Here is a 17,823-nt window from a genome sequence, read left to right as displayed (position 1 = left end):
CTGTTTGAGAGCCGTGTGATGTACTCTTTCACTGATCTTATAGGAAGTACTATTTTCTCGGGCACAGCCACAGTGCTGAATTTTTGCTATCTTTTTAATCCACTTGATCGTAGATGAATGGAGGCCAGGTCTTTAGACATTCTTTTGTAGATGTGTCTAATCTTATGAGAACATAACACTGACAAGGCGCTCCTAAAATGACATGTGGGTGTCATATATGCACGATGGGATAAGACCTCAAAGGGCTGACTAGCAGTGATATCAAAAGCCCAGAAACAGAGGACAGTGTATCCATTTAAACAGTCATGGTTTATTCCACACATAATAAAAAACAAATGAGATGAACAGTGGTTACCAGTTGATGACCAATCCCATACCACAGCCATGCAGGAAAGAATGGGGAACTGGGTTATCTATGAGGACCATGAGATCCATGTTGGAACATTGGACGTGGAAAAGAGACGGGTAGATCCACAACACCGGAAGTAACCGGAACCAGGAAGTCTCTGGTGGTGGACACTCAGACTGGGACACAACAGAGAATCACTATAACATGTTTCAGGGTTCACCCCTTGGTTAAATCCTGTCCCAGTCTGAGAGTTATGCGAGCATCTGGCGAGAATGTTTTTCTGGTGGTGATGCATTTCTGCTGAAATCCAGTGGAAATGTTTTTTGGGATTAAGTTAATTTTCATGGCAAAGAGAGACTTTGCAATTCATCTGATCACTCTTCAGAACATTCTGGAGTATATGCAAATTGCCATCATTAAAACAAAGGCAGCAGACTTTGTAAAAATGTATATGTAAGTCTGTAATTTTTTTTATAGTCATATAAATTTAAAATATTACATATGAGTATTTTGGATCTTCATCCCTAGCCACCTGTGCTCCTTTTCACATACTGTATATTCAAGCTACGATTAAAGGATAAGGTCACCCTAACACTAAAATCTCTACATCTACAGATATCCACAATCTAAGACTAACCTATCTAAACCCTTAAAAGAGAAATCAGTATACATACCTTTTTGAAGCCTCTCTGGTTCAATCCCACGCTGAGCTGTCAGCGATGGCCTTGCTGTGGAGACAGGTGCAGAGAAGGCAGCTGACAATGGAAGCCCCTTAGTAACTCTATGGGTGACGTCACTCCCCATTCATAGATACATACATATTCGCCAGAACACCAAGGATCTTGCACAGCAGTCAGAAGAAACTTTTTATTGCAAAACAATTACATCAGGATAGGTGCAATGTTTCGCAGTCACACAGTACCCCTTCCTCAGGGAGACCCCATTCATTTCACAGCCGTTGTTGGCTGTGTCCTCTGTAGATCTTCCACTGCTGGAGAACGGACCAGATCGGCTACAAAAAAGGTATGTATGTATAGAGATTTTTTTTTTCTTTAGATAGGTTAGGCTTAGATTGTGGATGTCTGTAGATATATTTATATATTGTGTGTGTGTGTGTGTGTGTGTGTGTGTGTATATATATATATATATATATATATATATATATATATATATATATATATATATAATCTTCAGTTTCAAAATGTATAAACATAAAGTGCACTTGTGACTTGTGACATTAATCTATTTATAACAAGCAGTAGAAAAGCTTTACAACAAGAAGTCCTTGACATTACTATGTGCTTTTACTGTGAAAGGATTCATTCTCAAAGATCAGCAAAAGAAACCCATACTGGTTATTTACATTAGAGGGCTTTCAGGCTCTCAAAATTCAGATTTAATAGAAAAACACCTGAAAAAGTCCCTGGAAAGAATTTGTACACACTCTTTTGTGTCGGTGCTTGCGACAGATTCATGTACCTGTTGGAAGCTGGTAAATGAATTTGTCGCACGGAGGCCAGCACTGAAGCCAGAGTTTCAATATCGGACATTTCATCCTCCGTGCAGCTCAGTAACACTGCATCTGTCACCTGCTGAGGAGTTTTGCCCATGCAGTGGGAAGAGCCTTATGGGCCCCATCAGGTCTGCCTCCCTTGTGATTGGCAGTGGGCAGATTCCAAAGCCTTCACATAGCACACTAGTGGCAATGGATTTGGCCCACCACTGTCCACTGTAGATTAGAAGGAACGCGGATCTGATGGGGAACTAATCTCTATGCATCTCTATCAGGCCTCGCCCACTGTCAGTGTTCAGTCCCCACCCTTTGCATGCTAGGTTGGTGGTAGCCTGCATTCTTGGAAACTTTGCATCCAACAGTGTCCTAGAAATCTGTGATAGGGATGAGGGATTGGGGGGGTGTGGTGGAGTTTGCAAGCAAATATGCTCCATTTCCTGCTCTTTAATACACAGTGTCCAGTACACAGTCCAATTCTGAGCACTCTGGCCTGTCTCTGTACACCAGCTTAGAGTTACTCTTAATTACATCAAGTTTCCTTATCTATGAACTAGAGCAGTGTTTTTCAATCTTTTTTTTAGTCAAGGTACCCTTAAAAATTCTGCATAATCTCAAGACACCCCTTTCTAAGATGTAAATAACTACATTAATAGATTTACATAATACAGCAACATCCACACTTGTAGGAAACCCATTATTACAGGTGATTTATTCTTGCAAAGCTAATACACCTTTGCATACTGGTACTGACTAGTATTCCAACGTTTTTCTTCTCCCTCACATAGCTAAAGTGACCCCAGTGCTGATGGAGAGGGGCGAACAAGGGTGCAGGCACCTGACGTCCTCCTTATCAACCAATTACATCATTGTTAGGATGCAAGTGGCTGGCCCTCACAGTGCCCAAGATTGTAATGGTGCACAGTAAAAACCTGTGGTTTGTGCAATAAAAGACAGGCTTGATACACTTGTTGGCTTGTTGACAATTTTTAAGCAATTTGGGGTCATTTGTAAGCATTTTGCTAAGGCACCCTGTGCTGATTAGTCTTTTTAGTTTTTGGATATTAATCAAGCAGTGTTACACAAAATCAAATCGATTTTTTATAGGGTTGTGAGAACACATGACACAAAAATAAAATATAAATAGTGAGCGCTATGTACACTGTTACACAGCTGCTAGAAAAAAGGTGATATACCAAAACCTCCAAAATAAGCATAAAATATATGCAGCCCATGTGCAAAACATTATAACTAGTCCACAGATAAAAGTATAAACAGTCCCTCTGTGTCCTGTGTTAAACAGAAAATATCAGAAATATTGGCTGCTCAATAAAGTGCAGCGAACATGCATAAACAGCATCACCCTCAGGGGACAGATGTTTCTTCTTAGTAATCCTCGATATTTAGGACTCCAATCATAAATCCAAAAAGAAACTAATATAATGTAATACTGCCTATTATAAGCGATAATCGCACCCAGGTGAGTATAGTGACAATACGTGCAGATAAGTGTGCAGTCACCGGTCACCAGCCTTCACCCCATGCAATGTGCACTCCCCGCCAACTCGATTTTTAAACAGCATTATGGGTGAAGGAATCACAGGTAGCAGCCATCAAACTGCAAACTCCTTCCCAGGCTCTCTCCTTTCTCTGAGTAGTGCAGACATAATTGCAGCAAATACGCATAGGCAGGCTTGATATATACACTTTTTTGCCAAGGCACCCCGAAAGAACTCTGAAGGCTGAACTAGAGATTTTGAATTTGTTGCAGCCATAGCAACATATTGTCAAAGTGGTGTAAATAAAAACGACAAAAAAAAAAAAAAAATTAAAAAAGGAATTACTTTAAAATTTTTGGAAAAAAAAAAAAAAAGGAATTACTCTACACAAAAGTTGCCAGTTAGGTTGGAGTGGTGACCACTTTTTTGTACAATTGGTTAAATTGGGTGCAACAAGGACACACTGGATGCCTTCGCTGCCACTGTGCTTTTTGCTGAGTGTCACGTGTCTCTGTGCCTTTATTGAGGGGGGGGGGGGCTGCCTTCAGGCACGCCTGCCCTTAAATGAACCATTCTTATATGTGCTCCTACTATGGAGACTCTAGGGCCACAGTTTATACAGAGGTCCCCTGACATAGGCACTGCGACTTACACCTGCAAATGTGTGCAAACAAAACCCTTTGTTTTTAAAGTAAACTGTTAGGGTCAATTTCATTGTTTTGCAGGTTGGCTGGTAAGTGTACTGGGAAATCTTTTTTGTCTGTTTGTGTTCTGCACAAAAAAGCTTATAGATACTGAAATACATGGGACATTGTCTTAAAGTGCTTTTATTTCTTTAGAATTTGCAAATACTTTAGCAGGCGTGTTCTTGGCAAAGGTTCACAATAAAATTAAATAAATAAAAAATTGTCCCAAACCCCTTGCATTGTACTACTGTGCCGCTGTTGCATCTTCATGGAGTATTTCTTTTGAGCCTGGTGGCAACTGCAATCCATTCTATATTGCCACTACAGCATTGAATTTATTTCACATTTTTTATAGATTTATTATTACTGTCTTACCTCTTTGTTTTTTTTTTTGTTTTTTTTTTAAGATCCCAATGACTTTGACTTGTCAGATGCCTTAGATGGCAAGAATGATCGTCCTGGAGAAGGAGGAGGTATGTTCTGAAATAGTGACTCTGCTATAGTTATATTACTTGCCTGGAATAAAATATGTTGTAGTCATTTAAGTTTACTAAACCTGGAATGGTGTGTATGTATGAGTGTGTGTATATGTGTATATGTGTGTGTGTGTATATCTATATCTATATATTTATATATATATATATATATATATACACATACATACATACATATACACACAGCGGGTAAAAGAAGTATTAAAAACGTCACCATATTTCCAGGTAAATATGATTCTAAAGATGCTGTTGACATGAAATTTTCAGAAATTAAGTTATGCGTAATAAAATGGAATGACACTGGGAAAAGTATTAAACAGGCTAACTGAAATTTTTTTAATCGTTCGTACAAAATTCTTTGTTGCTTCAAGACGCCTCCTATATGGAGAAACTAGTCAAATGCATTGCTCAGCTGTGATTTTGGCCCATTCTTCCACACTAACAGTCTTTAAATCTTGAAGGTTCTGTGGGCCTCTTCTATGAACTCTTATGAACATTTTTTATTGGATTCAAGTCAGGTGGTTAGTGGGGCCATTCCAGCAGCTTTATTTTATTTCTTTGAAACCAATGGAGAGTTTCCTTGGCTTTGTGTTTGGGATTAGTGTCATGCTGAAACGTCCACCCTCATTTTATCTTCATCATCCTGGTAGATGGCAGCAGTTTTTTTATTAAGAATGTCGTGGTACATTTTTCCTCTCATCCGTTCTTCAATGAAATCAAGTTTGCCAACACCGTATGCTGAAAAACAGCCCCACACCATGATGTTCCCACCTCCAAACTTCACTGTTGGTATGGTGTTTTTGGGGTGATGTGCAGTGCAATTTGACCTCCAAACATGGTGTGTATTATGGCATCCAAAGAGTTCAATTTTGCTTTCCTCTGGATAGACTATATTCTCCAGTATTTCGTAGGCTTGTCGAAATGTTGTGCAGCAAACTTTAACCACTTAAAGACCAGGCATTTTTCGGGCACTTTTTGTTGACATGTGAAAATCTGTTTTTTTTTTTTGTTTTTTTTTGGGGGCTAGAAATATAGTTAGAACCCCCAAACATATTTTTTTAAGCAGAGGCCCTAGAGAATAAATTGGTGGGTTTTAAATTTTTTATGTCACACAGTATTTGCACAGCAGTTTTTCAAATGCAGTTTTTGGGGGGAAAAATACTTTTTTAAATTTTAATGGAAAAAAACACAATACATAACCCATTTTTTTTTGGAAAATATAAGAGATGTCATGTCCAGTAAATAGATACCAAACATGTCACACTTTAAAATTGTGCACGCCAGCACAAGGGCAACAAACAACATAAATTGTACTAGCCATAGGTAACACTTAAAAACCCTTTACAGGTTACCTTTTTAGCTGTACAGATGATGTCTATTGCTAGAATTACAACCCATGATCTGATGTTTGCGGTGATACCTCACATGTGTGGGTTCAGGACCGATGCGCGCGTTCGCCTTTGCACGCTAGCATAGGGGGAAAGGGGGCACTTTAATTTTTTTTTTTTTAATTATTAATTTATATATTTTTTTATTTTTACACTGTTGCTTTAATTTTTTTTTTTTTTTTTTAATCAATATTCGCAACCATCTAACTGTTGGCCATATCAATAATGAAAGGGAGGCATCCGTCCCTGATAGACAAAAATTGACAAAAAAGTCAGAAGGGGAAGAGGTGGGACTTTGAGTGATGCCAAAAATCATGTAATCAATAGGAACAATGGTAAATAAAAAGTTATAAATTTATTTACATGTATATATACTGATATCTTTTAAATTATAAAATATATTCATATATACATGTATATGAATATATGTTATAATTTCAGAGATATCAGTATTATCCTACTGTCCAGCATTCACCTGAAGAAAACTTGGATAAGTTGAAACGCGTTGGAGCTTTGGACAAGAACCAATGGGACTTTACTCTGCTGTGCACTAACACTGTCAGGTCCATGCTGTGATGTGCTACATGGGTTTGAACGGCTGTGTGGTTGTTTTAACCGTTTGTCACTTTGTGGGGATGTTTTAACTCATGTTAATAAATTTATAACTTTTAATTTAACTTTGTTCCTATTGATTACAGGATTTTTGTCATCACTCAAAGTCCCACCTCTTCCCCTTCTGGCCTATTTGGCATTTTTTGTCTTTTTTTTCTAATCACTTTTATTGCTGCCACAAGGAATGTAAACATCCCTGTGACCACAATAGGCACGTGACAAATACTCTTTATGGAGAGATCTGGGGTCTAGAAGTCCTGAAATCCCTCCTTTGCACTTGAAAGCATTAAAAACGCCTAGATTGGCATTTTTGAATACGATTTTCAAATACTACCTTTCAGATTCCAGTAATCTGGAAGTGATGTCATGACATTGCTTCTTGGTTACCATATCCGTGACCCGATTCAAGCTGATCTCGGCTTTCTTCGGGTCTCCAGCCAGCCGGCGGACATGCCAGCTGGTTGCTCGGGTCTCCCGGTGGGATGGAGGCACCATTTGAAGTCAAATGACAAACCAGGTACATGATTTGACGGCAAGTGGTTAAACAAGCTTCAACATGCTTTTTCTTTAGCAATGGAGTCTTACATGTTGAGCGTGCATACAGGCCATGGTGGTTGAGTGCATTGCTTGTTGTTTTCTTTGAAACAATTGTACCTGACAATTCCAGGCCCTTTTCAATCTCTTCACAAGTGGTCCTTGGCTCTTGGACAACTCTTCTGATAATTCTTTTCACTCCTCTGTCAGAAATCTTGCGAGGAACACCTGGTCGCGGCCAGTTCATGGTGAAATGATGATCTTTCCACTTCCGGATTATGGCCCCAACGTTGCTCACTTAAACATTCAGAAGTTTAGAAATCCTTCTGTAACCAATGCTATCGGTATGTTTTGCAACAAGGTTATGAAGGTCTTGAGAAAGCTCTTTGCTTTTACTCATCATGCAATGTTTCTTGTGTGACACCTTGGTAATGAGACACCTTTTTATAGACCAGCAGTGAGACTGAACAAGCTGATATTAATTTGCACTGACAAGGGGCAGGATTGCTTTCTAATTACTGATAGATTTCAGCTGGTGTCTTGGCTTTCCATGCCTTTTTGCACCTCCCTTTCTTCATGTGTGCAGTACTTTTTCCCTGTGCCACTCCACTTTATTAAACATAACCTTATATATATATATATATAATATATTATGATTTTTTGTAAGTTCAGTGTCATAAATCCTATTGATATGGGAAAAAAAATCACAATTTATTTAGTGGTGCGTAAATCTGGTCCCGTCCTGAATTTTGTGTGTCATTATCTTTGGGGCCTGGCACATCTGTCGTCTGTGTGCATATGCCCAGTTAATATACCTAACTCTTGGAAAATGTGACATGGACACCCCAGAAGGCTGATGGGGGGGGGGGGGGGTTCTATGTCATGCTAACCTAAGCAGGAAGCAGCACTAAAAAAATAAGACTGTCTAAAGACTGTCTATTTGTGGAAGAGGGAGGAGGAGGAGCCAGTTACTTAACTAGGTGATGTTCTGCTTTAGGTTCCCGCTCAGCAGGGGATCTCTCCGCAGAGCAGGCAGATGACAGGTCCGTGTCTACTCCAGTGATGCAGAGCGGACACAGACACAGGCTGCTGTCCTCTATAGGCTGTCAGATGGAAACAAATCGCCTGTCCGCTTCCATTCCCATTCATCTGTTTTTAGCGGACAGGATCAGATCAGATGTCAGCAGGTGTCAATGGACACATGTCCGTTAACATCCGCTGCTCCAAAGAAAACGATGAATGGTCCGATCGGTCTGTCAGTATGTTAGGAGCCAAAGGAAAATAGATGAGCATTTATGTGTGTGTGTTTTTTTTTTTTTAAATATGACATTTTTTAGATTGCATTGGAAAGTAAATGGAGAGTTCCACCAGCCATGCACATTTTTAGTAGCATGAGCATGTTAACTTGGCAGCTGTAGGAGGATTAGATTATAGAAAGGTTAATACATGCAACAATGTTATACTGCCACAAATTTCTATAACTGGTAATACGTTTCTTTGTGTAGAAATGTAAGTGCAGTTGCCATTAAAGTCATCCATTACTCCAACAAGACATGGTCAAAGACTGCAGATATGCAACAGGAGATAGCCAAAGACTACAGACATGCTATAAGAGATGGTCAGAGGCTGCAAAGATGCTATAGGAGTTGTTGGAGACTGGGGATTTGCTTCAAAAAACCTATTACATGAGACTGCTAGGGATGAGTGCTATTACACTGCAGTAGGAAAACAAACTACTTGCTTTAGCTTCTCCAAGGGCTGCACAAAAAGGGCCGCAAGTGGGGCGCTGGGGCCCTATAGGCTTCTATGAGGCAGACAACCAACTCTGCCTGGCTGCAGGACAAAATGTATGGATGTATGGAATGTATGCAGCTGAAGGACATTAGTTTAACGATTTACAGGATGAAGATCTTTGGATTGGGATATAGACACCATTACATTCACTGTTTATTGTTGTATTTCTTAAGAGAGCCCATGATGACCCCTTAAATAGTGTTGTCAACATCATTGCATATCTCAGATAGGAACCTGACCTTTCCAGCCCAGGACTTCACTGTATTTAGATGTATCTGGTATACAACCTTCTTCAAACCTATGGGGACTGGATACACTGAGTCCAGGTAGGCTTGAAGAAGGCTGTATACCAAGGACTGGGTAGGCTAACACTGGAGAATATTGAGATATAGGATGTCAAGATGCACTGTGGAAGGAGGTAAGCAAGCGTGGGGTTTTGGTTTAAAGGTGGAATAGGACACCACTCTACAACTAACAGAAGGTTCTACAACTAACAGAATGGTCAGAAACGTTTGATTTTGTTTGATCTGGAAATGCCTTCTAAAATAAAGCCTATATGGTTAGTTTCTGTTTTGATTTGTATATAAATGACATGTTCATGGCTGTAGGTTCTACGGTTAGAGACAAAGATAAGCCATCGGGTGGTAAAGGACATGGTAAGATGTTTTGTCCAACCTGTGTTTCAACTTTACCTGCTCACTATCTTCTAACAATGCTACCAAATTTCTCCTGTCCATTCTCTTTAGCAATATTTTAACCAGCCTAATTAATTAATTAATGTGCTTTATAAGACAATCACAATTGATGAGTTGTAATAAAAATGTATGGTGTATTATTTATCTAGTTTTGGCGTCTAGTTCTATATTCTTTGTTAGTTTAGGGCCTGGGGAAAGCAAGGCAAAACCTCCCTGAGCTGAATTTTATCTAAAATCAGGAGGAAAAGGAAAGCACTCTCTTACAACACAGGCAGACTGACCAGTTCTGCCAATTACAATATTGCCACATGATGTTTTAATATCTTTAACTGCGAATATTAATAATTGTAAGAAAACATTTAGTCCTTTTTAATACTCCATTGCTCATTTTGCCATATTTATCTAATGCCGTATAGTGGACCACAGCTTAAACACTGCTACTATAAAGAACCTCCCCTTTTATGAATACATTATTGCTTTCTACAATCAAAATGAATGCTGTCCCCTGGTGCTTTGCACAGTCCTTTTCAACACTGCCTATTATTTAGGTTGCCCATCTGCCCAAACAACCTGCCTTTTTTTTTTTAAAACCTCCCATTCTGTGAGCGAGTGTGTGTCTATCTACACATACACACCCATACACACACATTTGTTATTTGTTCATTGTATATTCATTTTCCTGCTCATCTATACTGGTATAATCAATCCAGCAGCTTAAAAAAGAAGCATGGCCTAAGCTTTTTTGACCATACTGTTCTTCTGGGTCACAGGAGTGTGTTTACTTTTTCTCTCCTGTGACCCAGAATCAGCCAACAGTGGGCTAAAACTGACATCACAGAGCCACTTCAGGCTCTGGAAAAATCCTGACAATAATGTTGGGATCCACTCAGATGCCTGATCGGCAGATGGATCAGCCTCTCGGCACACTACTGAAAGTCTGAGCCAGCACCTTCCACCCCCTCTACAGCCTGGTGCTTCAGTGAGCACCTTTGGGGCAGAGCAGGAAGCAGTGACTGACAGACACTGCTCTCTGCATACAGCGGACTGAGAACCAAGCAATCATTTCTCAGGTTTAGATCCAGCGGGTTACAGATACTGCATCAGTAGGCAGTTGAGTACGTATGTTTTTTTTTTTTTTTGCCTCACTTTTCATTTAACAATGTGAATGGGGCTTCTGTATGTACCAAGGTTTGATACGCATGGATCTTGGTCTCTTTGGTCTTTTACAATCTGTTTTTTCCTGTGTAATCACATCTGCTTTGGTCAATATTCTTAACATTCCTACTTTATGGCATTTGACCACTTTGCTGCTCTGTCACTTTGTTGCGTTTTAGAAAGTCACAAATAAACGGTTTACCTTGTTCTTGCACTTCTGCCTCTTATTTGTACTGCCTGTATTTGTCTATGATTAAAAGAGACGGCTATTCTACTCATGAGCTGTGGTTCAGGTCAGGCTTAGCTTTGCCTTGTCATGACAACTTAGTTCACGATCCTTCATAAATTACCCTAAAGGAGTTGTAAAGGCAGAAGGTTTTTTTATCTTAATGCATTCTTTTTGTGAAGGCAGCCCCCTAACACTTACCCAAGTTCCCTCTCTGTACAGCGATGTCAATGAGTGTCTCATCTGACTGAGATTCTCCTTCCTGATTGGCTGAGACACAGCAGTGGCTTTTGGCTCCAGCTGCTGTCAATCAGTTAGCTAGCCAATCAGAGGAAAAAAAAAAGGACAGGGTTGGGTCAGGGCTCCGCGTCTGAATGGACACAGGCAGCTGTGACTCAGCTCGGGTGCCCCCATAGCAAGCTGCTTGCTGTGGGGGCACTGAACAGGAGGGAGGGGCCAGGATCACAGAAGAGCGACCCTAGAAGAGAAGGATCTGGGCTGCTCTGTGCAAATCCACTGCAGCAGAGCAGTTAAGTATAACATGTTTGTTATTTTTATAGTTTAAAAAAATTACTTTACAATCACCTTAAGCTCTACAAACTCTCAACAAGAGCAAGTTCCATAGTTCTGTTCTATCCATATGCATTTATCCGGGAACAAAAGCTTCAGTAGCAACATGGAGAGGAGGTCCTACACATTGTTGTTTGTGGATTGTAGTCTCATTTTTATTTATTTTTTTTATTTTTCATGGTTAAATACCTGTGGGTAGACTCTTAGGAAACCAACTTCCATAACTCCAACCTTCAGCACTAGCTATCTGAATCGGCATGTTTGAAATTATGCTGTTTATCTCTCTTGCATGTGAAACGCAAAATCATGTCATTTTAAAAAAAGGTCATCATTTTATACTATGAATTCCTGACTCCAATTAATACTATATTCTAATTTCTTTTGATTTGGAATCCTGTTTCTATGTTTTGCACTTAACACATGAATAATGCGTCATTAATTGTGTCTGTATGGGGCTGCAAAACCTCTAAATTTGTATTTTGTTTTGGGTGGAATGTTTGATTCTTGACCAGGTGCCTGAAAGTGCCAAGGTTCCCCTTCCTTTTTTGCGAACCTAATCATCTTTATGTTGTCATTGTCTGCTGAACCTGCTCCAAGTAATATATATTTAATGCTAGCCAAAATATCTACTTAATTTTGGATATAGTTTGGAAGCCTTAAAATTCGTTTTTCTCTTCTAACCATCAAGCCATTGGGGAATTCCATTGCTGTCCCTGTGTGATATGGTCATCACTGAAACAGTACTGTAGGACAGCAATAAAAACTTATCAGAAGTTCTGTCCCTTTTCCCCTCTATTCAAAATGAAATAAAAACTTTTGAGTGGAGTTGAGCTTTAAGAATACATACTCACTAATACCCCTCGCTTGAAAACGTGTTAGTGCATTTCACTGTAGGCTTTAAAGCATTTGATGTTTTAGTAAAGGTGGTGTCTGTTCTGCTTTAGGCGCCATCTTAGCATAAGGCTTATGTTCTTTTTTAGAGGGTTAGCCCTCTTGTGGACTGTCTTTTTTCCCCAATTAGAAGATTTACCCACTGTATGAGAAGCTTATTTCATGCGTATTAAAGCTTCGGGCATTGTTGTATTAACCAATAAAAAGCAGTAGGAGGAAAAGACTGCTTCCTACATGCTTAACAAAAAGCCTGCAAAATGCAAGATTTGCATGCTTCTGTTCAAGTCTATGGGGCCCAAAACTCCCAATTCTGCCTCAGAAGTAGCTTGTGTAGCTTTTGGAGTTTAAAGCCCCATACACACGATCAGATTATCGAACGATCTGTCGTCCGTTTTTTGTGGCATGCTAGTCTGATGTGGAAAGTGAAGAGATTTTTTTCATACGAATTTTCCCGTACGACAGAATTCTACTTCAGAAGTGATGTCATGTGTTGGATTGCTTTGTATGTGTTCTTTCGTCTCTGAGCATGCCTAGTCTTGCTCTTAAGATTTTTTTGCGTCGAAATCTGTACTAATGAGACGAAAATCGGACTTTGTATTACGGACAACAAAAATTTTATAGCCTGCACATCAGGATTTTGTCAGCCGAAAAATCGGAGTTGGCTGTCGAAAGCACCATACTAACAATCCGAAAATCGGCAGATCGGTCGTCGGACAAATTTTCCCTACAGATTTTCTTATCGTGTGTACTGGCCTTTAGACTTCGAGCTACTGGCAACTGAATGCTGATATGACCAGCCACCCTTTAAATGTATAGGATTTTGTTTGTTGAGAGTTTTTTAGTTTTACGTTTTAAGCTACAAAACACTCCGGTGTGAATGTGGCCTTAGAGGGGAATTCCTCTAATTTCCGTATTTGTCTCTGAGACTGAAAGTAAAGGGTTTTCCTCAATGGTACACAAATAGCAGAGGTTTAACCCTTCTCCACTGTTTCCAAAATAAAATAAATTTTTTGGCTATACATACACTCTCATTTATTTTTTTATATTTTGGGAAAGAAAAAGAGGGAAAAAAACAATGAGGGTGCCATCGCTAAAAGCGCAAGAAAGACTATATATATATATGTATATATATATATATATATATATATATATATATATATATATATATATATATATATATATAAGCATATATTTTATATGTATACTTGTTTTAACAATATGAGTAACTAAAATCAGATATAAAAAGCACAGTCCTGATTCCTAAGATGTTAACATGTCATAGATACCTCTAATGACCAGCTCATAGCTGTGAGAAATGCAGGTAAATGTTAGTACATTAGTATGTAATTCTCTCTACAGTATGTCAGAATAGGAATGGGTAAATCCAGTTTGGAAACATAAATAAGTGCGCTGGATATGGGCGTGGTTATAAACTCATGTGAACCCACCATAGGGGCAAGCAGGAAACACTTGGTAGTTAATACACAATAGTCATTAGGAGAATATCACTCCTATGCCTCAAATAGGATCTCCAAGTAAAATTTTCAGAGACAGCTGTATGCGGTCAAATAAGACAACTTTTTACTTACAGTGTAGTATATAACGTCCATGCGTCCTCTTTTCCTCCTGCTTCAATCATATGTTAGTCACTCTGTTAGTGCCATTTTACCATTTCTAGATGTTTTTACGGGGTTAGAAATATGAATGTATTTTTGCTCTTTTGAATCAATAAATCGATTCATGTAAGGTAGTTGGGAGTTTTGTTGGTATAAGGGCTTTTTTTTTTTTTTGCTTTTTTTTACTGTTACCAAAACAGAGCAATCCACATTAAAAATAGACATGGCCAAAAACTTAAAATTCAAAAATTTGCCAAAAATGTAATTATATTTTATACATTTTTTTTTTTTTATGTTGATTTTAATTTCAGGATTTTCTGACTCCGACTTGGATGGTATTTTCAATGATGGCTACAAACCCGAGAAAGGAAAAGGTATACTCTAAACAACTGATGTGTGATTTGGCATCTTCATAAAGAATTGATACTGTAATTGAAACTCAGATTCATGTAAATTAGTTAACCATTAGCAGTTCACTGGTACATCACCACCAGAGGTCACAAGCATGACAGTAGTATAAAGTGTAAGGACAATCAGATCTTTATGGTACTGAGCTGTAATAGAAGTGTTCTTTTTTTCAGGTGGAGATGCTAGAGACAGCGATAACACTGACACAGGTGGGTAGTTAAACATTTTTTTAACCTCCCTGGCGGTATGATTATGTCAGGAATTATGTACCAAAAGCGGTACAATTTTTTGCATGGCAATTTGGCGTTATGTATTAAAGGCCTACAATTCTTAGTAATTACTGACTTAAACCTGACCAAAACAAGACTCTAGTAGACATCCCAGATGTGATAAATTTGAAACACAAACGCATGAATTATACTCTAATCAATAATATAATTTTATTATATAATATAATATATATCTGCACATCTACCCCGAGCGTGACTCTGGGATACTGATAGTAGCATGAAAAATCCACCCCGAGTCACGCTCGGGGATACCGCTAAGGGGGTTAATATTTGGAAAGAAAATTTTTTATATTAGAAGTAAAAAAAATAAATAAATATCCTGTAATATGTAGTGTAACACCAACTTTAAAAAAAAAAAAAAAGTTTTCTCCATTCGTATGATAAAGAGAGCAGCTTAATTCAAAATCTGGTCTCTGCGGAATTTTCTTTTTGCTTTAGTTATAAAACTAAGCAAACATATGAGCCTAACTTTATTCCTGTGCAGAGAATCTTATTTTTCCATATAAGTGGATTTACTCCAATGAAGGCTTATGCTGTAAAAGTGTCCTAAGCACTCAAAGCAAGATAGATAGCAGAGTGCTGACTTTAAAGGGTAACTCCATTTTCGTGGGGAAAAAACAATATAGCATATACAATTGCGACACAAATCATATTGTAATTGAATGTTATTAAAAAGTACCTTTCCTTTTCAATCGGCAGCTGTTGTATTTTCTGAAATTGCAATGAAATATGGCTACCTGGAGCTGTTCTGTACGCAGATTGTATACTGACCACACCCCAGAAACATAATTTCCTGCTTGTGTGATTGGCTCACCAATTTTCCCAGAAGCCTGCTTAAAGCCCCGTACACACGTACCGATCGTCGGCGAACGATCGGCCGTCTTTTGTCCAGGGATGTCGATGTCTGTTGAAAAGTGCAAAAGACTGCACAAGAATTTTGTCCGCCGACTACAGCCGACTGCAGAAGTGATGTCATGTAATGGTTAACTTTCCCTGTGTTTTTCCTTTTCTGAGCATGCCCAGTCTTGCAAATCTGCGGTCTGTCGGACGAAATCTGTACTGACTGGCGAACAATCGGCCGCTCTGGTGTCGGCATACAAAAATTTTAATGCTTGCATGACAGATTCTTTTCAGCCGAATGTGCGCTGTCGGAGGCATCATACTAACAAGCCTACAATCGGCAGATCGGTCGTCGGCCGAAGCTTTTCAGCCGACGATCGGTGCGTGTGTACGGGGCTTAAGATACATGTCAGATTTATGGCATCCCCTGCAATAAAAATGTCATTTTTATCCAGCTACTCCAAATAGGAGCACGGCTAAAGGGGTGCAGGCCCAGCAGATTTCCTCATTAGTGCTCAGCAGCTGCCATAGCTGATAGATAACTATGAAACCACTACCATTTGACCCACTCAGCACAAAGCCACAGAGGAACAAACAATGATTTCTTTGGGAATACCAGAAGGTAGGAATCTGCAACAAAGTTTGTTAAAATCCTTGTAAAGTACAGAGATCACCCAGAGGGGAATGTTTTTTTCTCAACAAAAGTGGAGTTAAGTTTTAGATGATTTTGTTTTATAGCTATGTAATCTATAAGTAGTGTTTTCTAAAACTCTTCATATGTAAGATGAACATTGTTGTGCTTTTACATTTTGACCAGGAGGACTACTCTACGTGTCCTTCGAGGTTTAGAAACCTTACCTTTCCTTTGCTCACTCTGCACCTTTCAGCTGCCGAAAGCAAAGATAGCCTTGTATAAGCTCTAAGTCAATCCATTCAGAGCTTACACAGGACTGAGGAATCTCTCTGACCCAGTGTGACAGCTTTTGACAAATCACCAAGTCTCAGCACAGTGTCACGCGGAGTGGGTCGCATGCTCCTTCATACCTAGTAGTGGGTGTTTTCTTTAATCGTGGCAGATGAACGAAGCAGTAGAAGAACATGCTGCTGGAGAATTATGGGCAAAGCATAGGTCTGGAGCACACCAATATTGTGTTATGTTTATGTTAAATCAAACAAATTTTATTTAGTGATCATTGTATATTCTTAATAGTAGTTTTATCCGCTCTTGCATGACAGGTACTTTAGCGGAGACTGGAACCATTGCAGGAATTGCAAGTGCTTTGGCCATGGCACTCATTGGAGCTGTATCCAGTTACATCTCCTATCAACAGAAGAAATTTTGTTTCAGCATTCAACGTATGTTATTTTCTGCAAATATCACTTGTAGCATGTAACTGCCTGGCACATAGATTTGTAAAGCTTTGCATATATTTTATATTTATATGGTGAATCTAGCAGAGGCTTCTGTTGACTGTGCAAGATCTGTAACAGGCATGATAAAAGGTTGTGGGGTCTTAAGAGGGAGATTTCCCATATTTGTCAGTTAAATGTGGATTTATCTTTAAGACCTTGCTACAAGCTTGGTTCACGCCTATGAAGTTTGCTTTTGATTCGTTTTTGGAGTGCATTTTTGCATACACGTTTTCTGATGCGTTTTGTATTTTTTATCGTATTTATTGGCCTTTTTTCTGTTTGGGCAGATTAAAAACTCAAATTGTGGCAAAATTGCGGTAACATCGCACTACATGACTTACTGCATCTTCTCCATTGAAGTCTATTGAAATAAAAATGCACCATTTTGCATTTAAAACATCCCCACCCCTTCAAAAAATGCAGCAGCTGTAAACGTGTCTCATAGGAAACCATGTTAAATGGACTGTAGTCCATTTCTGCAAAAAGCACTAAAAAAACGCATAGGCCCTAATGTGCCAAAACAAATCAGATTCTTGCACTTGTCAGGACCTCTCTTGTGCAAAGAGCGCATTCTGCATTTATGAACCAAGCTTTCTTCCTGTTCCGATTTTATTCGCAATGCTTCTACAGTCTAAAGAGACTTGCTACACTGAGATGTGCTGAAGAGGGACCTTGTTACAGTCACAATCACACAATCTTTAGATTAGACTATATGGGCTACCCTATTGGTGGCGACAGTGCCAAGTTGAATGTCATGTGTAGTGCTGGGCACCAGAACATAACTCGACTAATGTTCTTACATACTTTACAAATAGACAATAGGACATTGAAGGTTACGCTGCTAGTATGTCAT

At 39.0% G+C, this 17,823-nt stretch overlaps 1 protein-coding gene across 2 annotated transcripts in view; it reads left to right on the top strand.

Moving 5' to 3' along the window:
- Positions 1-17,823, top strand: part of CD99L2 (CD99 molecule like 2) — a 125,147-nt gene that overhangs the window by 100,298 nt on the left and 7,026 nt on the right. Inside the window, exons 6-10 of one of the 2 annotated variants that reach the window (XM_082263741.1) lie at positions 4,452-4,517; positions 9,475-9,522; positions 14,331-14,393; positions 14,607-14,636; positions 16,794-16,913. In XM_082263741.1, the coding sequence (XP_082119867.1) occupies positions 4,452-4,517; positions 9,475-9,522; positions 14,331-14,393; positions 14,607-14,636; positions 16,794-16,913 (327 nt within the window). The remainder of the gene's footprint in view (positions 1-4,451; positions 4,518-9,474; positions 9,523-14,330; positions 14,394-14,606; positions 14,637-16,793; positions 16,914-17,823) is intronic. The other variant, XM_082263742.1, reaches the window with a different exon arrangement.

Source organism: Pelophylax lessonae (assembly GCF_965119305.1).
Source record: "Pelophylax lessonae genome assembly, chromosome: 7".
Lineage (NCBI taxonomy): Eukaryota > Metazoa > Chordata > Amphibia > Anura > Ranidae > Pelophylax > Pelophylax lessonae.
This window is presented reverse-complemented; position numbering and strand designations above follow the sequence as displayed.